Raw genomic sequence first — 25657 nt, forward strand, 5'->3', positions numbered from 1 at the left:
CAGTTTCAACATTACAAATAATGTTTCTAGTAATGGGACACAGCATTGCAGTGAGCGTGTTGACTCAATCAACGGTTATTTCCCGCTCAGAATAACAAATTCAAAACTGTGTCCAACAGCAGCATTTTCTCTTTGGTACCAGTCCCGAAAAACACCAGCCCTTGCTTCGATGTGAGCAAGACAGCAAGAAACCACCTCCCTGCATTTATCCCTGGCGTCGAACTCACTCATACCCCTTTCAAATTCCTTACCCAGCGACTGGCCATTTGTAATATCAATAAACTATAATAACATATATTAATACCAAAAATACACTATAAGGAAGCTAAAGGAGCTTCCCTTAAACAATCGGAATCGGCAAACAAGAAGATACAGCTGCGATTATCAACAATCCCAGTCATCACATGACATCCCTCTAATTAATGCCACGACAATCCTATGCTGTAGTGTGTGTGCATTATGTTTCCAGTACTGCATTTTGGCACCCTGACATCCAATGCCGCTGAGTCTGTTAATGCATCACACGCGAACCTGCAGTCTGGCAGCCCATTTATCATGCAAAACTGGGTCGAGTACCAAGCCACAAAACTGCCCGAGCGCAAGGACAAGTATCCAGAACCGTTGGATGATGACATGCCCGAGTTGACGCCAACAAGCTTCAAAAGTTCCAGGCATTGTTCGATGTGCCAATCAGGCTCAAGGTTATGACAACTGCTCCCCGTCTTTATTCACTGTCTCTGAACGGGTATCTAACAAGAACCTTAAATTCAACGTTAACCTTGGCGATATGGATTGCACCTGCAAGCAGCACAGGGAGTTCCAGTTTCTTTGTGTGCATGTCACAGCATGCATTGACTTCAAATTCCGAAAAGCCTGTAAGGCTTTATGAAAACCACTCCTCGACAACAAGGCGCCTGACCCCAATACTCTGTGTCGGCTTGAAGCAGATTACGTTCACTTGTCTTACTTGCTGCCATCGCTGCGTATACTTTACAACAAGACAATCGGCATACCTCACACCAACGACATGGGACTTGAGGACAGCGATCAATATGAGGCGGGGCTTATTCCGAATAAACCTAACCAAGAACTGGCTGTCCCAAAAAAGAAATCGTATTCCGAGTCGTGGCAAGAATACAAGCAAGAAGCACAAGGCAACTTCCAGACGCACTAACACAAGCAACAGCCCCAGTGCCATTGCCGACAATGATTCAACCAAAAACAGTGATAAGAAGAGGCGGATAGTCAAGTGCTCCGCCTGCAGTGGGCGACACTATAAGAAGACGGGATGTGATGCTTCCGTCACCAAGAGAGGCCCTCTGCCGACTGCCAATTAGTTGCTATTTTCTGTTAATTGAATCAGCTGCCAGTTTTCCAAATAACTATGCAGTTGTTTTTGTTCTTTCGGACTGCTTTTAGCCATACGCGGAGTTAAATGCGCCTTAATTTGGGTTGTCGATGTAACAATTTTATTGAATCGAATTCGCTAATAAGAGAATAAAAAACAAATGAAAGTGAAAGTGAAAAGGCACGGTAGATAATGCAGAAAAAAGCACATTATGCTTGCACTGGTGGTTAGGAGGGGATAAGCGCTGGCGTGCGTATAAATTAAAAAATTATTTACGCTGTGTTTGGGGGATTATCATTACACGCAAGGTGCGAAGGTGCGGAATTAAGCGTTGAATCAATGGGGGCAGCAAAACAATTATGCTGGGGAAAAAATAAGGTATATTTCTGTAGTATTTTTTTTAAAAATGGTACATTTCTGTTGATTTCCCTTTGAAATATAATCTTAAACTTCCCTCCCCAAATAAAAAAAATAGTGCTCACAAAAGCCATTTTGCTTTAGCTTTTATTTTCTTTATGGGTAAGGAGATTCGATTTTATTGTATGCTTAGCTTTTCTTTGGTTGTATGCGCAGCCTTTCCATTTTCCTGCCCTTAGCACAGCAATTTGTATTTTCCCTCCTCTTACTTTTTAACGCACATTTTTCAATAAATTATTTTTATTCACAAAGTTCTTATCACATCCTTAAACCCAAATTTGCATTTATAATCTGAATTTTCAAGCTAAATACACACGGCTTAATGACACCCCCACATCCACAGACATCGGCGTACAATGGTCTTATTTTGGCGGCGGCAGAGGGGGCAGGGAATCTAGTTCAGTTGGTCCGTGGGTGGCAGACACCGCTGCGCGAGTTTCAAGCTGATGTTTTGAGCAGTGCTCTTGGTCAGGCCAGCCTGCAGGCGAGTTCGCTGGTATTTGTACAGATAGTTATTGACGCGGCCAATCTGGCAACTACGGCGGAGCACTACAAATTGGTCGAGGCAGCCATGGTGCGGATTGGCAGCGGCGAAGTGCAGTTTGCAGATGTTGTGCGTGTTCCCGAAATGCTGCAGCGGCTGACGGGTGCGCTGGAAAGGCTGGCCGGCGCTTTGGGCGACTATGCACAGGTGGGCAGGCTGCTGGCAGACATCGTCGAGGCGCTGAACTCACAGATGGCCGCTGATGGCATCAGCGAACAGCCGGGCAAGGCGTTGCGCAGGCAGCGGCTTGGTGGGGGCTCGGGCATCCGGCTGACGCCGCTGCACGTCGAGTGTGTGCGGCAGTGTGTTCTGGCGCGGCGCCGCGCATTGAGCGAGCGCGTGGCGCAAACGGTGGTCTCTGTTCCATTTGCGGCTCTGGGCAACTTTGTGAGCGGCGACCGCGCGCGCGCCATGATGGAGTTTAGGCTGTACGGTGGCATGGTGTGCGCGTCGCTGGGGTCGGACGCGGCATGGGTCGAGGCGCAGCGGCAATGGTCGCTTGTCTTTGCGCTCCCGGGCCGCCACACCAGCGCCATCCAGGCAGCAGCGTTCAAGCGGCTCACGCTGGCGCACATCATGCTTGACGGCTCGCGCGCGCGGCTGCCAAAGTTCCTAGCCAGCCAGCACGCGCGCGCCATTGAGCTCAGCGCGAAGTACTACGCGCTGCTTGCCGACGCGTGCGTTGGCGCCAAGACGCTGGCGCCGGCCATGGCTCGGCTCAGCGAGATGCGGCGCGTGCTGACAGTGGACCAGAACGCGGCGCTGGCCGAGGCCGTCATCATGCGGCTGCCTGCGCACGTCATCCGCCGTGTCGGCACCATCTACTCGAGCATTCGACTGGGCCAGCTGGCCGACACCATCGACTTTAGTGTGCACCCGCTGGCCGACAGCAGTGGCGGCAAGGACCGCCTGGCCGCATCGCTGGCACGCTTCATTCGCACAATGGGGGACCCTTGCGTTGTTGTCGACGACGAAAGCGACGGCGGCGGTGGCGCGGCGCCGCCAGTGAGTGCGTCGACGACCGTGCGCTTTGTGCCTGCGCGGGCCACGCTGCCAGCCCTGCCCAACATGGCGGCGCCATCGGCGGCCGAGCGCATAGTGACCGAGCAGCAGTGGGCCGAGGCCATTCAGGCTAAGATCGCTGAAACAGAGCAGCTGCGCGAGCGGCTGAACCGCTTGGACCGGCACCTGGCGCTGACTGATGAGTATGCGGCGAATTCGCGCGAGCAGCCCGTGGCCAACGCATGAGAGGGGCCGAGAAGGGTAAACACTGAAATGCATGTAGCTTCCAGCCAATCAGGCGCGTCCATATTTTTATGATACTTTGCGTCAACAATGAAAATTTTATTTCTCTTTTTCAGCGCTTCTATTTCGTGTTTTGCATTTTGCATTTTGCATTTTGCATTTGACTTTACTTTAATTTTTTCGTGATTTTACCTTGCGCAATTACACTCGATTCACGCCCCACATCCGCGAGCCGCCAAATGAGCTTTTCAACAGACCACGCGCAGCTGCAGCGCCAGCTGTACTTGCTTGGTTACGCACAGCCGTTGCCGCCCGATGGCATGCAGCTCGTCAGCGTCCTGCTCAAGGACATGCAGGCAGCGCTAGACCACATAAAGACGCTGGAGCAGGACCACACGCGGCTCGAACGCGGCGAGCGCACAAGCCGCGCCACCAGTGACAAGACCAAGGCCGAGGTGCGGGCGCTACGCACCGAGAACAACAGCCTGCGCGCCGAGGTCCTGGCGCTCACACGCGACGCCGACAGGGCCAAGCGAGAGGCGCGCGCCGAGTCGTACAAGTGGAACAAGGCATTGGACGACGTGCGTATGGCCAACCTGAGACTGCGCGCCGAGGCCGCCGACACCGGCCGAAAGCTGGACGACTGCCGTAAGCGCGCCGAGCAGCTCATATCGACAAGGGACCCGGCCGGCCGCATCCCGCGCATGTCGCTCAGCCGGCCACTGAGCGAGGCGCAGCTGCGGACGCACGTCGGCGAGATGAGACCGGCGCCGGCCGTCGTTGATCTGGTCGACCTGAGTGCGCGGCGCATCACCGTGCTGGAGGAGGAGGTCGGCATTCTGGAGGCCAAGCTGCAGCACTCGCAGTCGGAGCTGCGCGCCGCCGAGACCGATGTCAAGGAGCGAGACCTCGAGATCACCCGGCTGAACAACCAGTGTGACCAGCCCAGGGCCGCGTTGGCCGCGGGCGTGGACGCAGACAGCGCCTCGGCAGAGCGCCTCGGCGACCAGGTCGACTACCTGCACGAGCGCGCGGAGGCTCTTGAGCGCGAGAACGCCGAGCTGCGCGACCAGTTCAAGCGCGAAAAGGATGAGCTGCACCGCCGCTGGGTCGCTGCCGAGAACAGTCGCGTGCAGATGTCTGCCGAGTTGGCTGAGCCAGCGGCGGCCTTGCCGGCCTCGGCCGAGGCCGAGGCCTCGGGCGCTGCGGACCGGGTCCAGGCCGAGCTGGCCAACACGCGGTCGCTGTACGCCCAGACGCGCGACCAGCTGCAGGACCAGCACCGCGCCGCCGCCCGCGCGCAGGCAGAGGCAGAGGCTGCACAGCAGCGGCTGAGTGACGAGCTCACCAACCTGCGACAGGCCTCAAAGGCCGAGATCGACTCGCTCAAGGCGTCGCTCGCCCAAATGTCCGACTATCAGCGCAGCGCCGACACGCAACGCCAGCGCATAGCCGACCTTGAGCAACAGACAGCCTCGCTCACCGCTACAGCCGAGTCGGCGCGGCAGGCGCACGCGACAGAGACGGCCGCGCTGAAGCAGCAGCTTCGCGACGCCCAGGCGTTGCAGTCGCAGGCCAAGGGCACGCTGGCGGCCTACGAGCGGCTCGTCGAGCAGCACAAGAAGCTCGACCGCAGCCTTAAGCAGGCTGTGGCTGATGTTGCGCAATGGCGCGCCAAACTTGACGACCGCGAGCACAAGGTGCAGGACCTTGGCCGGCGCGCTGAAGAGTACCGGCTCTCGTACAAGCAGGCGTCCTCAGAGCTGCGCACTGTGCGCCGCACGCTCGACACGTACGCGCAGGACATGGCTACGCTGCGCGATGCGCGCGACCACCTGCAGAGAGAGAGTGACCGCATGGCCGAGGAGCTTGAGCAGCTGGCGCGCATCAGGGCCGCCATCGAGATGTCCAAGGACGACTACAAGCGCCAGCTGTCCAAGGCGCTGGCCGAGAATGAGGCCCACCGATCGCTGGTCAAGCATCTGCAGGCTGAGCGCGGCGCCCTGCGCGTGCAGGTCAAGGCGCAATTCCACCTTGCCCAACGCCTCGAGCAGCGCCTCGAGGCCGTCGACCCGACATACGCCGCTGACCTGGGCACTGAATCGCCCAGCGCGTCGTCCGGTGCCCCCCACCATCCTGCGCCGCATCATCGAGACTATCGGCTGTCGCGCTCCTCGTCGGCCGCACACAGCGCACGCTCATTCCAGCAGCCTCACCACGACGAGCCCAGCAGGGAAATGTCGACATCATCATCAATATCAATGCCGTAAGTAATAAATTATATTCAAAACTAATACTTTCTTCTCTTAATCTCTACGGTCTTGCCCTTGGCCTGCGCCTCCTTCATGATGGTCAGCTTGCCGATGGCGCCAGCCTTGACGGACATTGCCTGCTCTAGACTGGCCGTCATTCCAGCGACCAGCTTCTTCTGCAGCTTGTTGTGCTTGGACAAGTCAACCTTCTTGGTTGCCTTGACTACACGGCCCTTGCGCATGGCGTTACTCTGCGACTTGCCTGCTGTCGTGGTTCCGGCCCGCTTGGCTGTGCCCTTGGGCTTGATGATCGTGGCCTTGCTTTTGAGTCCTTTACCCTGCGCCATTATTATATGTGTGTGAATGAATTTGATAAAGAGTAAGAAAAAGGGTTAAAAATGCACGAGTGAATTGAGAGAAAAGGAAAAGGCAAAATATATATATAAAATATAGGTGACCAGCTTTTTTTGGAACTGGTTTTACAGTGTGGTGTGTGTGACTTTTGAGCCTGCGCAAGATCGACTGCAAGGAAGTAAAAAAATAATATTGATCATGGAATTTAATCATGAATGAAATATTAATCGCGCGCCCTGCCTGCCCTACTTGCCCACCCCACCCCGCATCTCTGAAATTTGGCTGGGAATGTAACCTGTCAGGCAAGTTACGGTTTTCAAACACTGTTTACTGGCGCATGCTATGTCAAAAATAGCATTACTAAAATTATAAATAACAAAGAATGTTTGCTCCTGGGATTTCAGTAAAAAAAAACTTTAGCGAACAATGCGCTTTGCAAAGCAGACAATAAGCGCTGGCTTTTTTATATCAATTATCTTTCGTTGTAATTTTTTTAACATTGTTCATTAAACCACTCTCTTTATTTTGCTTCCAATATACCCATTACTTAACCGCTAATTATCTTGCCAGCCATGAAGTACTCGGGAATATTGCACAAAACGCACCGACTCTTGCATAATCTGCACCAGGGATACACACTGACCATTCTAGTCACATTGGCGCTGACAGCCTCGCTGTTGCTGACGGGCATTCCGCCGGAAACCAGCGACCATATATTCGCCCAGACCCACCGTCACCCGCACCACGCGCAGCAGGCAAACAATAGCCGACCAATTACGCAAATAATAGTATTTGGTAATGCCGGTGCCGAAACAAACGACCACAACCGTGCCAAGCTGTGCGGCGGCAACCTCTGGGTGGACCACCTGGCTGAGGCACTGAGCGCTGACCTGGTGTCCTATGCCCACGGATACACCATAAGGAACAAGACCATTGTGGACAGCCGCATTATCGCGAGCACGCGAACGGAGCGCGTAAAGTCACCAATGGGCGATGGCAAGGTCGAGCCTGTGTACAAGCAGATCCGCCACATATTCCAGAACCCACCCGAGGACACGCTCAAGGCCGTCACTACGCTCTTCGTCCTCCTAGCCAACCCCACGGGCGAATTATCGGCGGAAGATCAACAAGACGAATTCGATGCTCTGGCGCAGGCAACTAACGAGCTCATACTCAGCTCGACAACAAGAGCCAGACGCCTTTTGGTTATTGACACGCCCATGGCTATCAACTCCTCCTCAACCACCACTGGTGCTACCAAGGGCCACAGAGTGTTCGACAGTATGTATATGGCGCAGCAGTTGGTTTCTGATCCAAGCATCGAAATTAACATTTATGATTCGCGCGGGTTTTTGAAACGAATGCAGAATGAGTATTACAAGTACGGATTAAAGTACCCGAATCATCCATGCATCTATAATCAGATTAGGAGATGTAATAAGCCTGATAGGTTCTTTTGGTGCGACAAGGACAGGGTTGGCAACAAGGCTCATTTCTATTTGGCCGATGATATCGTTAAAAAGCTTTTCATGGCGTCTGTGCCTCCCGCATAAAAAATTTTAAAAGTACAATTTTTTTCGGGGGTTTTTTTGTTATAAATTTATTCGTTATTGATTTTGATTTTGTCTACTTGAGGCATTTAGTTTTTTGAGCACAGCGCACGCGTTGCCATTTGCAAATCAACCATGATCATTTGATATTTTAAAACAAGAGATGATCATGTGGTGGAGTAAAATATCCCAATTAAGAAACTGGATGGAAAACCCTTGGTTGATGCCACCGCTTTTATTTGTTCCCTACTTTTTGTTTATTATATTTGTAGCATAAACACGCGCTCACGCGCGCTCAAAAATGAGATTATCCTGAAATAAGGCGTCATCGAGATCGGACATTGCGAAATCGGGAATAGACCAAAATGTAAGTAAAAAATTATACCAAAGGTCATCGATCCAACACACTGGTGACTAGACAAAAAAATTCAATGATTAACTCCCCTTTTCCCTCTTACTATTCGATAAGCTAAAGACCAAAGTCACACGGCCGCAACAGCTGCTTTGGCATTTGTCAAATACGTTAAAAATTTTCTGTATTCAAACAGCGCGCTCATTATCTCCGCTCAATTACTCGATTACTCATTCCACGAGTTTTCGTCATTTACTTTATGACTATTATTCAACAGTTATAAAAACCAAGTTGCCCGGCCCCGCCTGATCACAATTATTGACATTTTTATATCTTGCATTGATACATACATAAACACAAATACAAACAGTCACAGTCACAGTCACAGTCACAGTTACAAATACAAATACAAGCATAACCTTATTTATATTACATTTTACTCACTCACTCAGTCATATTTACACACTATTGCATATTTGCTCTTCATATTTTCATTATTACCATTTTACATACTCATGGCGTCCGAACTGAAGCGGCTGCTGCTGCCCTCACCCGCTCTCACATACAATGCAACAGCGTTGGCGGACACGGCCAGCATGACAATATTCAACAAGGACATCAATGCACTGCGCACACACGCAGACCGGCGCAAGGGGCTGACGCTGGCGGCACTCTCTGCTATCGCATTCGCTATAATGACACTGCTCGTGCGCGTGCTTAGCGACCAAGGGTTCACGCCACTGCAGATAATGTTCTGGCGCAGCATCGTGCAAACAGCCGCAGCGCTCCTGGCGTGCAAGCTTATGGGCGTACCACTGCGCGTCGGCAGTGACCATGGCTGGGACAAGTTTCGCTGGGTGCTGATGCGCGCCATCTGCGGGTGCCTCGGCCACCTGCTCTACTACGCGGCGCTGGCCAATATGCCCATGGGCATCGCCACAGTGCTGTTTTTCACAAACCCACTGTTCACCGCGGTGTTTGCCAATTGGCTGCTCGGTGAAGACTTTAGCCGCAGGCACCGCATGCTGTCGCTGGTCTGCTTATTTGGCATCGTACTGGTCGTTGTGCCGGGCTCGCCGCTAGCGCTTCTTTTGGGCGGCGGCATCTCGATTTGGTCGCTCAGCGCACTGCTCGGCGCAGTCTCCGCAGCGCTGGCCTACGTCAGCATCAGGCTCGCCGGCAGGGGCGTGCACCCAATGGTGCATGTCGCGTACTTTGGCTTTGTGGGCGCCCTCGGCGGGCTTTTGCTTTCGTGGGTTTCTGGAGAGGCATGGTGCATGCCACAGGCGTCAGTGGCTGGGTGGGCGGCGGTCGCCGGCGTTGGTGTGATGGCGTTTTTGGCTCAGTACTTGATGAACTGGGGCCTGCAGCTGACAAATGCCGGGCCGGTCGTTATGATGCGCAATACGGACATTGTGCTGAGCTTTGTGTTTGATGTCGTGCTGTACCAGACGGTGCCGGCTGTGTCCAGCATTTGCGGCGCCGTCGTCATCACTCTGTGCGTGATCGCGATGAGCCTGTGAGCCTGTGGGCCTGAACTTGTGAGACAAGTAGAAGTACTATTACTATTATTATTGTTAATTTTTATGTTTTAATTTATTTATCCCCGTTTCTTAACTCTTTCAGATCAAGCCCGGGAAGCGGTCGACAGCGTACATGATCAGTTCGCTGACTACGCCGTTGCACCAGGCAAACCACGGGCGCGAGTACTTTGTTGGGTCGGAGACATCGACCGACTCGTGCATTAGGCCCAAGCCGGCCGTCGACGCGACCAGCATGTCCAGCGCAGCGGCCACCTCCATGCGGCTGTCCGACGTCAGCCCAGCAACCGCAACGGCCATTGGCCACGCCCTGCGGAACCCCGTATGGGGGCTGCCCACGCCGCTCAGCGCATCGCCCTCAAAGTACCATGGATTATCCGTGGACAGAACAAGCCGGCGCGTGTTCACATACACAGAGTTGTTTCTTGACACAAAGCCCAGATACGGCAGCGACAGCAGCGACGGCACATTGGCATCGTCCATAACCAGCCGGCCGCCGTACCCGTCGACCTCGAACGCGAACACACGGCCGTACTGCGGATGCTCCACCGTGGCATGGTCCATGATACCGCGCCTAATCTCGTTGGCCAGCCTCTGTGCAACATCGCGCTCATTGGCCATACTGCCCAGCGCGCTGAGCATCTCAGCCAGATTCGCCAGCTCAACAGCTAGCATTGCGTTGCCAGGAACAAAGAACGGGAAAATCACCGAGTCGTCGCTTGGCCGGAACAGCGACCGCACCATCCCGGTGGCCCGCACGGGGTTGCCACGGCCATTGCCAAAGGATGACTCAGTCGGCGAGCTTGCAGCCCGCGAAAACTCCACTACGGCGTCAGTCAGCTCGCCGCCTTTGCCAAACGTCGGCTTCTGCAGCCGCGCCACTACGTCCAGCACGTGACGCACAGCCACAGACCATAACCCCGTATCCACCTGCTTCATTCCTTTCGTCTGGCGCCAATATGCTGTGGACAGCTTAAGGAAAGCTGCCAGCGAGTCGATCTCGAACTTGGCCTCAAACACTGTCGTCAAGTTGAACCCCGGCACGACTCGGTCCCTTGGCGCCCAGCTGTTCTTCCCCGGCACTAGCCCGGATCGTGCCGGTGGCTTGTACGCATTGGCAAACGCGTAGTCTGCAATCTGCTCTGCCTGCATGTTGACCAACCCAGCCACCAGCGTCCGCAGCCCAGGGTCCAAGCCCACATAGGGCATTATCGGCATCATCTGGTTGGTGCTATCGCGCGTCCACTGCGCGTTAATATCACCCGTAATGACAAACGTGTACGGGTAGCCAACGCTGTCGTTAGCGTCTGCGCGGTGGTGCCAGGCAATAGCAGTGTCCAGCGTATTGGGCATTGTGTTAATGAACAGCTGGCGGATTTCCGGCGACTGGATCTTCTCGGTGATATTACGGATAACCTGTTCAATGATGCTGCTGCTGAATGTGCGGCATTCGGGCGCTGGCCGCATTGATGGGATGCGGTGGCTACCGGTAGCAAAGGGCGCGTGTGGGGTAGTCGCCCATTGCGTGTAGCTTGCAGGACAGTTGCCCACAGACTTGGAAATAAAGGCCACCATCGTGCTGGCCTCGGCCACGGCTGCTGCCGCTGCTGCTGTCAGAAGTGCCGCTGCAGCCGATGTGAGTGACGGGTAACTAATATGCGCCTTCATTGTTTAATATTAATATGCAGGTGAGAATGACGCAAATGAATTTTTTTTGGAGGAAATAGTGGGAAAAAATAACAGGTAAGATGATGGTGCTTGTATTCAGAGTGGGAGTATTGCTGTAAATGTTTTTTCTGGGCGGAGAAATAAAAAAACACATGGGCTGACAAGGCGAGATGAGGGAGAGAGAGATAATAAAACAACTTGTTTCACACTCACTCACACACCAGCCATGCTGCTTTTATACGCACTTTTATGGTTGTGATGAAAATGAAAAACATATACCCGAAGGGAGAGCAGACGCTAAAATTAAAATGAAAATATAAGGTAAACACACACGCCAACATGGATGTAAATACAATTGCAATTGCAAATTCCACATCTCTCTTCCGCAGCCATTTACAGCCTCAAAAACGTTTAATCGGCTATATATTCCCAACTAATATGGTTAATACCATCTACTGTAAAAAAAAAAAAACACCGCGGCCAATATTGAAAATCCATAAATCGCACAAACAGCAAAAACAAAACACAGTCATGGCTGCTCGTCGTAGATCTTTCGCATAAACTCTTCAAAGCGCACCAGCGACTCGACCGAGTCGTCCTGCGCCTCCCTCACCAACTCCCTGATCTGATGCTCCCTCAGCTCCAGCTCTCTGCGCCGCAGCGCCGTCCAATCAGCCAGCAGCACAGCATCACGCAGGCCGATTTCGCGGCGCACCGCCAGCTCGTCTTTCATCTGCCGCACCTCCGCTGGAGTCAGCCTGCGCGCCCGCTGCATGAATGGGTGCTCACAGGGGAGCATCCCACTGGACACCCGGCGCGTACCGTGTCTGCTTGGCCCGCCACCGCTGCTATTGGCGCTTTTTTCGACTGTGCTACTAGGGCTTCGGCTTCGGCTGTTTACGCTTCCGCTGCCGCTGATGTTTGTGTTGGCACTGTCACCGAGGTGCTGGCCAGTAGGCATAGCCTCTGCGACAGCCGGCTGCTGCTGCTGCTGTGTCATCATTTGCTGCTGTTTCTTCAGTGCGCCCGTGGCATTAGCCATAATCAGCGAACACATCTCGGACGGCACCGGCTCTGCGTCCGCCGGCTGCCCAGCCACAGCATGGTTAAAGATAACAAACAGCGGGCCACCCGGAAACAAACGTAAATCCTGTGGCACATTCTCCGCCACGCCCTGGTGGTCCTCGAGGATCTGCAGCCGTGTCATGTTGAGCTCATCAAGGGTCACCGTCAGCGCGCGCGGGTTGGCATCCAGCAGGTGCTGGCATTCACGCGTTGCCTGCGTGCATGCGTCCAGTGGCCGTGATTGCCATAGCCGCCGGTTGTCTGAGATCTGTAGCCAGCAGAGCATCCCGTACAGCTCCTTGAGTGTGAGGTGCTTGGCACACAAGGGCGCTGATAATGAGTTTGTGGGAAGAAGTGGTGCAGCTGCTGAAGCAGCGGTACCAGCTGTACCAGCGGTGTTTGGCGAGGGATTCGATGAACCAGTGGCCTCGCCGTCGGCGGCATTAATGCTGCCGCTATTGTTCTCTTCTTTGGCTGTGTCGTTGATATTGCAATCGCTTTCCTCTTTGGCTGTGGCATTGGCATCACTACCGTCCTCCTCTTTAATAGAGCCGTCTTTTTGCGGCCCAATATCGTTCGCCGCCGGTGAAAGTATTGTCGGAGGGTCGATTTTGCCCATCGTCTGTAGCTGATGCAGCTTGTCACGTTCCTGCGCCTGAATGCTCTCGCTGACGCCGATTCTGTTATCTGTGTCACTTCTATGTAAAGACATTGGCTATTATTGTGGTGCAATAATAAGAGATGGTTAAAGATATAGGAATTATGAATGAATAAAAGTAATAAGAGTGGATAGTGTGATACCAAAAGGGCATTTATAGTGCAATGAAGAAAAAGAAAAAGAAAAGTATTTATAAAAGTACATGTAACTAAAAAATGGAATTAATAAGTGGAAAAGAAAAACAGTTTACCACATGATTGTTCAGCCCCTTGCTTTTTTTGCTAAAGGAAAAAAAGCGATAAAGATTTGTAATAGAAATTTTTGAATCCCAACCAGCCAATCATGATGACAAATTGAAAAAGAAATATTGTGTCCGGAAAAATAAAGGAAAAAATGTCAGGCTATGCCATCGGATTTAAAATTAAAAAAAAAAACATATGTGATGGTATTGTAAGCAAACGGTTCTTTTTAATTTAATAAATAAAAGCCTTATTGTTTTCTTTTGTCTTGTTTTCTTTGCACACGGACTGACAGCCATGTGTGTCCACAACTTTTCGGGCTGTCTGGTTGGCTGGTTGGTTGGTCGGCTGCATCAAGGGTATAAAATTATTCAAGCAACTTTCTAAAATATAAATTACCCTCTTTTTTGTCATCTTGTCCACCAACGCATCTCCATTTTAGTTTTTTTTAATTGCTAGTCTCATTTTACCACAAAGCACTCTATCAAGCCATGTTTTTCAATGCATTGACCACCAGCCGCTCGCTAATCGTTGCCTTGGTTACTGTTCCAACGATTCTCGCCGCACCCATCCAACCCAAAATATCACACCATCTTGGTCAACGCTCCCCCGCCCAGCAGCCGTCCACCGCCGACCCGCTGAGCGCCTGGATAGGCCGCATGTACTTTGGGCTAAACAACCTCCGCGTCACATCAATAACCGACACGCCACTGCGCCTGCGCTCCGCGCTCAACGCCATTGCGCAGTCCCAAGCCGACGCCCTGTGCGCTGGCAATGAGGTCGATGCGGATTTGGTCCCAATCCTGGGCGACCAAGGGATTGCGGCGGAGTACGCTGAGCTCGTGGTTGCTCGCGGCAGGGGCGAAGCAGAGGACGCTGTGGAGGAGTGGGCGGAGGCAAAGCCAGGAAAACATTCGCCGTTCTCGGCTATTGTTTATCAGGGATACGTGTATGTTGGCGTGGGCACATGCAATGGGAATTGGGTGGTTGCGCTGACGAGTGAATTTATGTGATAATAGAAATGCCTATTATTATATTATTTTTATCTTTCATCTTTCATCTTTCAGCTTTCATTCTTTTTTCAGCATTACATCTGCACAATAAAAATAGCCAAAGACAATATGTATTGTCTTTTTGCGCATCACATATACAAATAATAAATTACATTTTCAATACTGCAACTATACCAACATTTTGCCAGTGCACACGAATTGCACATGGTTAAATACAAGACCGTCTGGAAGTAAATAAAAATGCGTAATTCCAACTTTCTACATACAAAAATTTCATATCTTTTGCACTTCATTTCATTTCACTTCACTTCTAACATATTATTTTTTATCTTATTTCGACCTATGAAGCTTGCATTTGCATTTGCATTCACCGTATTAATCATCGGTGCCATCGGCGCACTCACTGACACAAACCTCAACGACCTTTTCCGCCAAGCACTAACCACAAGTGTACCAACAACAAGCCGCACCAGCAAACATCTGCTCAATCCAGACACAAACTACGACCTCTACTTTTTTCTATACACAATGCGCCAAACCGAACATGCAAACGACAATATCTTCTGGCCTACGTCCAAGGCCACTACTGCAGCAAAGGTAATCGCGCAAGTTGCGGAATTCAACTCAATAAATGATATGTTCTCGATGCCGATTACCGCCGCCATGGCGGCTACGGCGAATAGTCAAGATGGGATTGCGCTGGTGGGGGTTGGGAATGATATTGAGAGCGTTGGAGTGAGCTGGAGAGATAGTCCTGAGTGCTACGCATACCTCACGAGCAATGTGTACAGCAATATCGGACTTTCCAGATCGGGCGACTACTGGGTCGTGTATTTGATTTAGATTACGATTTTGCGGGTGGGAAAAACATTATATTTAAATTATAGAATTATGCTTATTTAAATAACATGTATGTTAGCTAGGCGTTGACAACGCGAACCTTACTTTTGAAGCCAACAGACAAGCTGTTATCAGAGGTGTCATCTGCAAGCAGGTTTGGCTCGTCAGCAGCATTATCATCATCATTTGATTTCTTCTTCTCAGACAGATCGTAGGGCGCGAGTCCAATCATGGCAATTCCGGCAAGGAGCATAGAGACAATGCCGCAGATAGTCAGAATCTTCTGTGTGCTCACATACGCGGCCTGTACAATAACTCGCTGGTCCTTGGGTAGCTCGAAAAAGTATGTAATATTGTTGATCGCGCTGTTGATGTCAACATCAAGGTTCATCTTGCCCTGGAGCTTTGACGGCAACACGTTGACCCAAACGGTTGTCGATGTGCCTTCACCAAGGACACCACCAAGATAAGCGACCATGCCATAAAGCGTAATTGCAATCGGCAAGTCAACAACCGAAACAGACGCTTGGACTCCAATACCGACACATCCAATGACGATTCCACTGCCAATTCCCAAGATCGTTTGGACAATGGCAATCTCAGCATTTGTCGTGTTGCTGCCACTGCGCGACCGGATCATCAGGCAAACGCCAAGGAACCACAGCGCCCAGCCAACCCACGCCCAGCGGCGATACCGCTTAGAGAACTGCATGGCCCAGCCACCGAAAAACAATCCAACGTAGTACCCAGTGGTCCCCAGCTGCAAAAGCATGGCTGTGCGCGACGACACCTCGCGCGTCACCTGAATAAACGGATTAAAGTAAAACAGCGACACGTTCGACGTGTAGTAGAAGAATATTGCCGCGAGAATGGCACAGGAGAACGTGCGTGTCCGGAACAGCCTGAATGGCACAACGGGGAATGTGGCTAGACAGCGCTCGTAGTAGATAAAGAACCCCAGGGCGACCACTCCGATGCACAGTGGGGCGATAACGCGCGCGCTGCCCCAGCCGTAGATAATGTTGAGCTGCATTCCCAGCGGAGCTAGGATCGAGATAATGCCCCCGCAAATGAGCACAAGCCCAGGAACGTCCATCTCCATCATTACTTTCAAGAACCGCGTAAACAAAGGTTTCTTGGCGGATATGTCGTCCTTGACCAGGGTGCGCAGGATTTCTCGCGCGCGCTTGTCCAAGAAATACAAACTGTAGATTGCCGGCATCGAGCAGAAAACAGCCAGAATAGCCAGTATCCCGTAGACCCACTGCCACCGGTTAATCAACCCCTGGCCGACCTCGACGCCCAAATAGTAGTTTGTCACATTTGGAATAGACACGTAGGCGGCGACAACACCGCGCAGATGAATAGGCAAAATATCCGCCAGAATAATAGCCACCAGCGTCCCGTACCCGGCCTGACCCAAAACTGAAATAACAGTGCCGCCAAAAATAGACGAAAAGTTTTTAGCCGCCGCACAAATAACAAATCCCAAGGTGTGCAGGATCATTGCCAGGATGAGCGCCTGCAAGTGGCCAAAGACATCCGAGATCTTGGCGAACATCGGGCGAACCCCGACAACGAGCAAGTACGTGACTGTGGCAATTAGCCCAGCACGCGTCATGGCGTTAAAGTCGCTGAGAACTTTGGGTTGGATAGTGCCCGTGGCGCTGGAATCCAAGGAGGTGATAAAGTTAATGAAGAAGATGCCGGTGATTATAAGGATCTTGTCGGAACGACGCCACTCGGTGACCATCTTCTTTTTGACGCCTGTCAGAGTTGCATTTAATGTGCCCACGAATTCGGTACCGGCGCCGATGGCTGGAGTGCGCGACACATTGGGCGTTGCTGCTTCGTCGATCTGGCTGTTAATGTTGCTGGCATCAATTCCTGCAAGTTCGCGTGGAGTGCCCATGGCCGGGTCTTTTAATAATGATGCTGTTGCTGATGTGGCCGAGTAATTTTGATGGTTGGTGGAATAGTTTGGTGCTCGCAGGGGCGTGTACGGCATAAAAAGAATATTTCAATTGTGTGCGAGCCAGAAAAATACTATGACATATAATGAAGGGAATACTGAGTTGTCAACCAAATTACAATAAGGTGAGAAATTTCGTGTGGAAAAATGACTGCTTTTTATACCAACTCAATTTTTTCATTTGCAAATATGCCTTTCATCTGGTTAAAACAAAAATAGCAAAGCTGTAAAAGTAATAAAATTCGGTGGCGACTGGATACACTGAGAACTTTTCTATAGTATTACCACTCATGAAAAATAACAGCGAAATAAACCATGATAGTACACTAGCACAGAGAAAATTCACATGCAAAATTCAATACCAAAAGTTGCAATAGAACAAACCAAAGAAAATAATGTAATAAGCTGGCCCGGAGTCAAAGTGAAAATCGTGTGATTTAATGATGTTTCATGTCCGTCTTTGCAGCTACAACAGCCTCCGGATGAACGGCGTTGTTTAATGACAAAATACATGAGTGGATTCATTTAGAATAAGCTGCTAATTTTATGTCGAAGCAGAATGTTCAGTTGTTCTATTGAATGGCAAATCTGCTTGAATAGAGCCGGGAAATTGGGTAAAGTTTAATAATGAGAACTGTTGATGTCAGATAACAACAAATACTCGCCATAAAAAGAACATTCGTCCCAAAACTGGAAAATGCTCGGGAATAAAATGGAAACTCCGATGTTGTATTGGTGAAAATAGAAATACATGATCCCCGGTGGCGTGGGTCTGAAAATTGGCCAACACAAAATCCCCAAATAAGAATTCCCATCTGATAAGTCGATCCTATTGCTTTTTGTTGAACAGATAAGAGAAATCAGACGCCAATCCATTGGGGGAGAATGTACCACTATAAACACATGCAATAAATAGTGGTGAACATTTTTCATTATCTTTTAGGGAATTGGCACAATTAATGACTGCCAATTTTAGCCAAACAGAAGTGATATTCGGATTGTCCGGCACATATTTTCACGCACCCAAAATAATTCAAAACAAATATATGTCGCCATTTTGAGCAGTCAACAATTCAGAATGTTCCCATGTTCCCATGCGTCCACCCCCTCCTCAGCAGCGCTCGTACATTCTGGTGCTTGCATTTTGGCACGAGGGCCGTTTCTTTGCCAATATTGCTTGTGCATTATGTGAGTAATCATTCAAACCACAACACGCAATTGTCGACAGGATGATAAAGAAACAAAAAAGAAAGGTCCGTCTTAAACCAACAAAAGGAAATGTTTCACGTTGCTTTATCGTGGTTTGCTTTACTTTACATTCATTTAAACACACTTTTCTGTCTAAAATCTTTCGCTTCATAAATAAATAAATTTATATTTTGTAAATTTTTAAGTCTTAAAATGTCAAACAGCGCGCAAATTCCAATTCGCATTGTGGTTGCTGGTGGCAACTATGCCGGGCTCAATGCCGTTAAATATCTCTACGCGAGCCTCCTTGCCGCACCGCTAAACGAGCCAGTAAACACTGCCGCGCGCAATACCCACATAACGATGATCGACCGGCGCGACGGCTTTATCCATTACATAGGAATAACTCGCGGCCTGACCGAGCCCGATTACGGCGCCCAGCTGTGGACGCCCTACTCGGACGCCTCCTGGCTCAAGCATCCGAGTATTACCTTTCATCAAGCCACGGTCACTGAGATTACAGCCAATAGCGTGGCCACAATCACACCCAACGGTGAGTCGAGCACCATTCCGTTTGACTACATCATCATTGCGCTGGGTGAAGGGCGCTTTGCACCCATCGGCATGGGCAGTCTGACCAAAATCGACTTCATCACGCGCCTGGATTCGACATATCAGAAGATTGCAGCGGCCGATTCTGTTGCCGTGATAGGCGGCGGGGCCGTTGGCATTGAGCTGGCAGCCGACCTCAAGTGCGATTTCCCCACAAAGCAAGTATCGCTGGTCCATTCGCGCTCTCTGCCACTACAAGCCATTTTCAAAGACGAATTTAGGCAAGGCATTGTTGACACGCTGTGTAACAGCATTGGAGTCAACGTGGTGCTTGGCGAGCGCGTTATCCAGCAAACCCCAGCCTCGGACGATATGCTTGCAGCCCCCGATGCCGAGCCTGATTTCATTGACGCGACAAGCGATAACGTCAAATTGACCCTGGCGAGTGGCCGCACAATGTGCGCTGACTATGTGATTCGGTGCATTGGCACGCGCTCAAAGCACCTCACGCCACTTATCAACCTGCCTTTGGGCAGTTTCCTAGACCCCGACGGGATCCGCGTAAAGGAAACATATCAAGTTGACTGTGCGGAATACACACACATATACGCGTGCGGTGATATCACCAACATATCCGAGGTCAAGCTGGCCGGTGGAGCTATGTACGGTGGATACATTGCGGCACGCAATATTTCCCGCTGCGTGCTGCGCGGCGAGGGCGCAGAATTGGAGGATGGAGAGCGGTTTCCGTCCAAAATCATGGTTCTCATGGGCCGAAACCATTTTGCTCTGCAGGTGGGCGATGAGATCTGGGATACCGAGCGCACCAAGCAGTATATTACCGACGATATGGGGTTGAAAAGCTGTGTTGACGGTGTGGGCTTCAACGGAACCCCGGAATACATGGGTCTATAAACCCATGAGGCTTTATATTGGTTCAATTAACTGTGCAGCTATAGAAACAACACCACAACATGATTTTTGAGTGTAATTTTATATAACATTAATAACGGACATTTGTTACAAGTAGATAGAAAAGCTGGTTTTATTTCTCCACGAGGAAAACTTAGGACAGAGCCTTCCATCTCATCCCTTTTACATGTTTTCCTACATGGTTAAAACAGAAACAAACAAATACTGATCCTTTCGCCGTCAATACTTAGAACAATCTAAGGGTTTGGCCAAGCCAATGTGACTTAATCAAACACTGGCTGTAATATATAGATAGATAGATAGATAGATAATTTAAAGGGATTTATTAGCAAAGAGCATACGCCCGACTATAGATTGTGCTATCCCTTTTTTAAAAACAATTGAAATATTAGATTGTGTACGTGCACGCACGATGGTTGATTTTTATATCTTAACAGATTAGAAATGTCTAAAAATAACAAGCTCAAGCTATCATGTATTGCTAATCATAGTACTATTCAGAGTTACCGCCGTAACCTGCTGTGCCAAAACAAATACAAAGAATATACAATTAAATGTTTGGTTGCTTGATTTTAAAACTGTGATTATCCATACTGAATCAACCGATTCTTTAAGTATCAGCTCATATTATCCCGCAAGCAAGATGCGGAATTAGCGCTCGGATGCGGATGTAGATGCAGACGCGTAGACAAAAAACGCCGAGGGAGATCGTTTTGAACAGCTACTTGCTGCTACTCTATCTTCATATTTTTTGTTTACTACTTTTTCTTCGTGTTCTTCTCCGCGTACATGTCTGGGCACTATTATTTTTTACCCTTTTTAATTTTACTACTCTAATTTCGAATTTCGCCGCATTCTCTTTTTTTCTCTGCCATGGCGGGTGACGACGATTACATTCCCCTGCGCGACTTTTCAGGCAACGGTGTGGGGTCGGCGCAAACGAGCAGCGATGAAGGAGAGCAAATAAGAAAAGTGACACCACGCGATGCCTCGGCAGTGCCGTCGCACTCGTCAGCAGGATCAGACAACGCAGCGGTTCTGACACCACGCAGATACCGCGGACAGACAATAGTGGCCCACTCGACCAGCAACAGCAAGCTGACAACGCTGCTGGACGACGGCAGTCGGCAAGCCACCGGCAGCTCAGCGTCGTCGTCGCGGCAACGCACTGCAGAGCACTCGCGTAGCCCGCCAGTGAGGCACACCATGACGGCAACAACGGCTGACGACATGGAGATCGACGGCGGCAGCAGCACGCGCGGCGGATCGAGCTTTGACAGCATTCTGAACGACCTCGGGGCCGAGGAGGAGGCGCTTGACAACCAGGCCATTGCCAACGAACGCGCGCGCACGCAGGAGCCGCCTCGCGGAATCGGCGCTCTCAGTAGGATGTGGGCGCAGGGCGACTCGGCCTACCAGCCGCTGGACGTGCAGGGCACCCCGCACCGCCGACGCCGAGGCAGCCCGCATGACGAGCCGATCTGGACGCGGCGCATGCTGGTTCTACCGGCGATCATGCTGGTGTCGATGGGGCTCCTGATGGCCGTCATCAGCACAGTCGTGTGGGTGCGCGAGCACACAGAGCATCCCAAACTGCACGTCGACGCGAAGCTGTTCCCGTACAGGGTCGACCGCACGCAGCTGGGCAGCAGCCAGTACTCGCTGCGGCTGATCCACACCAACGACATGCACGCCCACTTCTCACCGTATGATGCCAATGGCGACGCCTGCGACCCCAAAAACAGCACGGCCAGGTGCGTTGGCGGGTCGGCGTACGTCAAGGCCGTCATCGACCACATGCGGCTGGCCGACGGCGTCGGAGCCGAGAACACCGTGCTACTGAACGGCGGCGACGAGTTCCAGGGCTCGCTGATGAGCGTGCTGTTCAGGGGCAACGTGTCAGCCGCCCTGCTCAATGCCTTTGAGCCCGAGGCGCTGACGCTGGGCAACCACGAGTTTGACCTGGGCCCGCTCCACCTGGCGCGCTTCCTGCAAAAGGTGCATGCGCCGGCCATCTGCGCCAACCTCCTCTTCCCTGCAGGCTCGTCGGACCTGGCCGCACTGCAGGCGTCCGTGCAACCGTTCACCATTATCGACCGCCACAAGGTCGGCATCATCGGCGTGCTGACGCCTGACGCCATGGCATCGTCCTCGATGGGCGGCATCAAAGTCACTGACCCCATTGCAGCCGTCAACCGCGCGCGCGCTCAGCTCAACAAAATGGGCATCCGCCGCATCGTCGTCCTCTCACACCTCGGCTACGACGCCGACCGGGACCTGGCAGCGCAGGCTGACTCTGGGATCGGGCTCATCGTCGGCAGCCACTCACACACGTACCTAACGCCACCCGCGGGCGACGACCCGAACGGCCCGGCCGACGGCTCGGAGTCCAAGGGTGCGTATCCGACGTGGGTGTCCAACGCGGCAGACACCGAGTGGCAGACGGCCGTGGTCCAGGCCAAGAGCTTTGGCGAATACGTCGGGTACCTCGACCTGGTCTTCAATGACGACGGTTCGCTCGACAGCAAGCTCACGCGCGGCGCGCCTGTTTCGGTCGACGTGGCCTCGGAGAACAGCCTTGTGCGCGGTATTGCGCCCAACAAGCGCATCTTGGGCATTCTTGCGCCGTTTGAGCGTCAGGCCGCTGAGTTTGCCGCCAAGCGCATTGGCCACGCTGATGCCGAGTTTACTGCGCCTGTTGGTGGCAAGGACGCGGCGGAGAACGCGCTGGGCAACCTGGTCACTGATGCTGTTGTCTGGGCCACTAGGCAGCGGCCGACCAACGGGACCGTGGTCTTGCTGGGCACCGGCGCTCTGCGCGCCCACCTCCCGTCAGGCGACATCACCCGCGGACACCTGCTCACCGCCCTTCCCTACGACGACCATATGGCGGCAGTCAGCCTGTCCGGCAGCGCTTTGCGCTCAATCATGGCGGGCGCCTCTGGCAACAACACTGCGTTGTCTACCGTGCAAGCATCCGGGCTGCGGCGCTCATTGACCGGCAGTACCGAGGTGCGCACGCTTGTGGACAATCTGGATGCTCGGCCGATGGGGGGCGAAAAGTGGGGGCCGTTGGATGATGCGCGGGAGTACGAGGTGCTGGCGCCCATGTTCCTGATTGCCGGCGGCGATAGCGTGTTTCCCGAGGACTTGTCGGCAAAAGCGTGGGTTGTGTTTCCCAACTATAGGGATTGGGTTGAGCTGTATATTACGCGCTTCTCGCCCGTGTCGCCCATCATTGACCATCGCAAGTAATCTGGAAAATAATTTGGTGATATTTGATATTTGAAAATAATAAATTACTGGTAATTCTGCATATATTAAAATGGGCAAATGCAAACTAACACATGAACAAGTAAAATAAACAAAAGCACATATATTCTTTCAATTATGCCACTCATTTTTTAATTTTGTAGATAGAATGCGAAAGGATTTTTCTTTCTCATATATGTTTGACAAATATGATGTATATTTGTATACGACTTTGGCCCGCGCTGCCAGCTTGTCTGAATCCCTGCCCGACTGGTTGATTTTTATTTGGGATTTACACTTTGAAAATCATATTTCTTTTCCACTAATTTTATGTTTTTTTAGTTTAGACGAATTGCCTTTGTACCGTTCCGCAGCACAGTGAGTAAAGAAAATTTATTCTGCTAAAACTATATATTTTTTGCGAAAAGTCGCACCCCACTTTTTTTTCCTCTTTGCTAATGCTCTTTCGCTCATTATTTTATTTTATTTCGCCATTATTAGATATACATGTTTCCCTTGACCACTTGAATATTAACATTATTTTCGCTATGGTCAATATTAACTGTCGTTCATTCGCGCGTCATACAGTGGCCATTTTTTGCGGCCTCTTCATCGCCTTAATAATTATCACTCCTGTAGCCCTCCTGAGATCTCTTGTGTTCAAACCATCCTTCTCGACAAGCACACTCATTCCTCACGACCAGCTGATTCCTGCACCAGGTACTGGCGACACTTACTATCTTTCGTGGCAGGAGCCGTTCAACTACGAGGCCGCTGTCTATGCGTCCACCCAAAAGATAATCTCCCAACAAAATCAGGCCCAGTTCTTCAACAACTCGCAGCTGCTGTGGCGCATCGACTCACAGAATCTCGAGAACAGGTACCCCACTCTCCGCAGCCGCGTCAGCGTCAATATCCCCACGAGTGTGCGCACTGACAGGTCGCGGTCGCACGCACTGTACGTGCATATTTTTGCGCAGCAGGCCGGTAAACTCGCCGAGCAGCCTGATTTGGCCGACTCTTACATGGTCCACTCGGTCTCGGAGCTCGTCAGCTGGAAGTCGCAGCTCTCTACCAATATGCCTTCGCTAACCACTATCCAGGTAGTCTCAACAGGCAGCAGCCAGTTGGTGGCGACGCCGAGTGTGTCGTGGGCAATGTCGGTTGAAAACCACGGTTATACTAACGACAACATGCCCATCCATATTTCTAAGGAGCTCGCGCTTCCCAGCTCCCAGGCTTTGGCTCAGCAGAAGCGGTATAACCCGTCGATGCTTGTGAACGGCTTTACCAAGAACGTCCCTAAGCAGACCAAGGTCCCCACAGCTGCTGCATCTGTTGGTAAGAAATCTGCACCGGTGTACGCGTCGGCTATTGAGGTTGATCTCGAGCTGCGCGGCCTCAAGCAAGGGTGGATATCTGCAAAATACGAGCTGATCAAGATATTTGACCCTGAGTACATCAACAGTCGTTCATCCGGTTCTCGCGACAGGCGCCCTAGCTCGGACAACGATAAGAGCGGCAAAGTCATCCGGACAATTCTGCTCGCGCTGTCCGCCATGCTGTACGACTACCTTACTAAGCTCGGTGTTCCTGCGCTTCTGTTTATAATTGCCTGCGCTGTGCTCATCGTCGTTCTGGTGGCGCTGGGCGGAATGATGCTCATGCTATACTGGCTCTCGCCCAGAACTAGATGGATTGGGTACTCGCGCGCGACATTTGGCATTTCGTTCCTTGCTCAGCTCTTTGAAACTATAAGTTTTGCCGCAACAAAGGGATCCGTGAGCTCCGTAATCAACCCGGTTTTGTTCATACAACTGTACCTGCTTCTGCTCCTCACTGGTACGCCGATCAACCCCATGACATGGTACCAGGCGCTGCGCCAGGGCCTGTTTATGCCACAGAGCGATGAATCGGAGAACGGCGGCGCTTACGAAATGGTCGACATATCCGAGGATGACCATACGAACTCGGCAAAGGCGCAGCGCATTGAGCATATTATTTCTGTGCGCAAGGAGATTGACCAGCTTGGTCTACGCTGGATGCGCCTTCTGATTGGCCCCCTGTTCATTGTTGTCGTCGTATACTGCTTGATCGTGTCGCGCGAATCTTTGAGCATACTTAGACATATCATGTTGACCTTTGCCACTGTGTTGCAGTGGCTGATGTGGTTGCCACAGATCCTGATCAATCACAAGACTCGCTCCGGGTCACATATCCCTGTGGGCGCCAATGCGTGTGAGATTGGTATCATTTTTTTTGCCGCTGTGATTATCAATATTTCCGGATTCCAGCTTCCGTCTGTGTTGACTTCAAGTGAATTTCCGACACAGATATGCAATGCTGTGCTTGTTGCGCAGTGGATCATGTATTGTCTGCGCAAGTAGGTCAAAAATTAGGATTGTTTTTACTTTTTTTACAATATTTAACGAACCTAATTTTATTGAAAATTCAGTGTAAAAAATGATGTGTAAAAAAGAAAGCCTGTCAACAATATGTAGCAGTGCAACAATGACATGTTATCAATGTTATTTTTTGGTTGATCCGCCACCCAATTTGAGAAAATGAATTGGTTATATGTATTGTGTAAATTTTGCAATTGTCTTTTGCTTTTGCTTTTACCATGGCTTTGACCCTGGGTTGATGCTGGTTCCGAATGGGAGGGCTCAAAAAA

The 25657-nt window shown here is 51.1% G+C and overlaps 13 protein-coding genes across 13 annotated transcripts; 9 read left to right on the forward strand and 4 right to left on the reverse strand.

Annotated features, from left to right (window-relative positions):
• Positions 1-316: 316 nt before the first annotated feature.
• BX661DRAFT_187072 (uncharacterized protein) lies at positions 317-1510 on the forward strand. Its single transcript, XM_051537133.1, has one exon. It carries the CDS (start codon positions 705-707, stop codon positions 1335-1337), a length of 633 nt encoding a protein of 210 aa, XP_051389426.1. The 5' UTR covers positions 317-704; the 3' UTR covers positions 1338-1510.
• Positions 1511-1834: 324 nt separating this feature from the next.
• Positions 1835-3681, forward strand: BX661DRAFT_187073 (uncharacterized protein). Its single transcript, XM_051537134.1, has one exon. It carries the CDS (start codon positions 2088-2090, stop codon positions 3555-3557), a length of 1470 nt encoding a protein of 489 aa, XP_051389427.1. The 5' UTR covers positions 1835-2087; the 3' UTR covers positions 3558-3681.
• A 2153-nt stretch (positions 3682-5834) lies between these two features.
• On the reverse strand, positions 5835-6336 carry BX661DRAFT_57975 (uncharacterized protein). Its single transcript, XM_051539284.1, has one exon. It carries the CDS (start codon positions 6151-6153, stop codon positions 5845-5847), a length of 309 nt encoding a protein of 102 aa, XP_051389428.1. The 5' UTR covers positions 6154-6336; the 3' UTR covers positions 5835-5844.
• A 396-nt stretch (positions 6337-6732) lies between these two features.
• BX661DRAFT_172914 (uncharacterized protein) lies at positions 6733-7713 on the forward strand (the record flags this gene model as incomplete). The annotated part of the gene is made up of 1 exon (XM_051533820.1): positions 6733-7713. One exon carries the CDS (start codon positions 6733-6735, stop codon positions 7711-7713), a length of 981 nt encoding a protein of 326 aa, XP_051389429.1.
• Positions 7714-8395: 682 nt separating this feature from the next.
• BX661DRAFT_187077 (EamA-like transporter family-domain-containing protein) lies at positions 8396-9665 on the forward strand. Its single transcript, XM_051537135.1, has one exon. The coding sequence runs from the start codon at positions 8578-8580 to the stop codon at positions 9583-9585; it is 1008 nt and encodes a 335-aa protein (XP_051389430.1). The 5' UTR covers positions 8396-8577; the 3' UTR covers positions 9586-9665.
• A 19-nt stretch (positions 9666-9684) lies between these two features.
• Positions 9685-11178, reverse strand: BX661DRAFT_145757 (DUF1237 domain-containing protein; the record flags this gene model as incomplete). The annotated part of the gene is made up of 1 exon (XM_051533136.1): positions 9685-11178. One exon carries the CDS (start codon positions 11176-11178, stop codon positions 9685-9687), a length of 1494 nt encoding a protein of 497 aa, XP_051389431.1.
• A 499-nt stretch (positions 11179-11677) lies between these two features.
• Positions 11678-13216, reverse strand: BX661DRAFT_187080 (uncharacterized protein). Its single transcript, XM_051537136.1, has one exon. The coding sequence runs from the start codon at positions 13046-13048 to the stop codon at positions 11801-11803; it is 1248 nt and encodes a 415-aa protein (XP_051389432.1). The 5' UTR covers positions 13049-13216; the 3' UTR covers positions 11678-11800.
• A 433-nt stretch (positions 13217-13649) lies between these two features.
• Positions 13650-14394, forward strand: BX661DRAFT_187082 (uncharacterized protein). Its single transcript, XM_051537137.1, has one exon. The coding sequence runs from the start codon at positions 13725-13727 to the stop codon at positions 14244-14246; it is 522 nt and encodes a 173-aa protein (XP_051389433.1). The 5' UTR covers positions 13650-13724; the 3' UTR covers positions 14247-14394.
• On the forward strand, positions 14376-15137 carry BX661DRAFT_187083 (uncharacterized protein). The gene has a single exon (XM_051537138.1). The coding sequence runs from the start codon at positions 14487-14489 to the stop codon at positions 15087-15089; it is 603 nt and encodes a 200-aa protein (XP_051389434.1). The 5' UTR covers positions 14376-14486; the 3' UTR covers positions 15090-15137.
• On the reverse strand, positions 15138-17467 carry BX661DRAFT_187084 (major facilitator superfamily domain-containing protein). The gene has a single exon (XM_051537139.1). It carries the CDS (start codon positions 17092-17094, stop codon positions 15166-15168), a length of 1929 nt encoding a protein of 642 aa, XP_051389435.1. The 5' UTR covers positions 17095-17467; the 3' UTR covers positions 15138-15165.
• Positions 17468-18324: 857 nt separating this feature from the next.
• BX661DRAFT_187085 (uncharacterized protein) lies at positions 18325-19854 on the forward strand. Its single transcript, XM_051537140.1, has one exon. The coding sequence runs from the start codon at positions 18460-18462 to the stop codon at positions 19711-19713; it is 1254 nt and encodes a 417-aa protein (XP_051389436.1). The 5' UTR covers positions 18325-18459; the 3' UTR covers positions 19714-19854.
• A 623-nt stretch (positions 19855-20477) lies between these two features.
• Positions 20478-23036, forward strand: BX661DRAFT_187086 (Metallo-dependent phosphatase-like protein). The gene has a single exon (XM_051537141.1). The coding sequence runs from the start codon at positions 20605-20607 to the stop codon at positions 22984-22986; it is 2382 nt and encodes a 793-aa protein (XP_051389437.1). The 5' UTR covers positions 20478-20604; the 3' UTR covers positions 22987-23036.
• Positions 23037-23366: 330 nt separating this feature from the next.
• Positions 23367-25437, forward strand: BX661DRAFT_187087 (uncharacterized protein). The gene has a single exon (XM_051537142.1). The coding sequence runs from the start codon at positions 23442-23444 to the stop codon at positions 25368-25370; it is 1929 nt and encodes a 642-aa protein (XP_051389438.1). The 5' UTR covers positions 23367-23441; the 3' UTR covers positions 25371-25437.
• Positions 25438-25657: the final 220 nt, after the last annotated feature.

This window comes from Kickxella alabastrina (genome assembly GCF_025024165.1).
Source record: "Kickxella alabastrina strain RSA 675 chromosome Unknown BX661scaffold_24, whole genome shotgun sequence".
Classification (NCBI taxonomy): Eukaryota; Fungi; Kickxellomycota; class Kickxellomycetes; order Kickxellales; family Kickxellaceae; genus Kickxella; species Kickxella alabastrina.

What these genes read in the sequence shown, in the direction of transcription:
- BX661DRAFT_187077 (XM_051537135.1), top strand. Translation starts at nt 8,578, where the DNA reads ATGGCGTCCGAACTGAAGCGGCTGCTGCTGCCCTCACCCGCTCTCACA.
- BX661DRAFT_187087 (XM_051537142.1), top strand. Translation starts at nt 23,442, where the DNA reads ATGCTCTTTCGCTCATTATTTTATTTTATTTCGCCATTATTAGATATA.
- BX661DRAFT_187082 (XM_051537137.1), top strand. Translation starts at nt 13,725, where the DNA reads ATGTTTTTCAATGCATTGACCACCAGCCGCTCGCTAATCGTTGCCTTG.
- BX661DRAFT_187085 (XM_051537140.1), top strand. Translation starts at nt 18,460, where the DNA reads ATGTCAAACAGCGCGCAAATTCCAATTCGCATTGTGGTTGCTGGTGGC.
- BX661DRAFT_187083 (XM_051537138.1), top strand. Translation starts at nt 14,487, where the DNA reads ATGCGTAATTCCAACTTTCTACATACAAAAATTTCATATCTTTTGCAC.
- BX661DRAFT_187086 (XM_051537141.1), top strand. Translation starts at nt 20,605, where the DNA reads ATGGCGGGTGACGACGATTACATTCCCCTGCGCGACTTTTCAGGCAAC.
- BX661DRAFT_187072 (XM_051537133.1), top strand. Translation starts at nt 705, where the DNA reads ATGACAACTGCTCCCCGTCTTTATTCACTGTCTCTGAACGGGTATCTA.
- BX661DRAFT_187084 (XM_051537139.1), bottom strand. Translation starts at nt 17,094, where the DNA reads ATGCCGTACACGCCCCTGCGAGCACCAAACTATTCCACCAACCATCAA.
- BX661DRAFT_187073 (XM_051537134.1), top strand. Translation starts at nt 2,088, where the DNA reads ATGACACCCCCACATCCACAGACATCGGCGTACAATGGTCTTATTTTG.
- BX661DRAFT_57975 (XM_051539284.1), bottom strand. Translation starts at nt 6,153, where the DNA reads ATGGCGCAGGGTAAAGGACTCAAAAGCAAGGCCACGATCATCAAGCCC.
- BX661DRAFT_187080 (XM_051537136.1), bottom strand. Translation starts at nt 13,048, where the DNA reads ATGTCTTTACATAGAAGTGACACAGATAACAGAATCGGCGTCAGCGAG.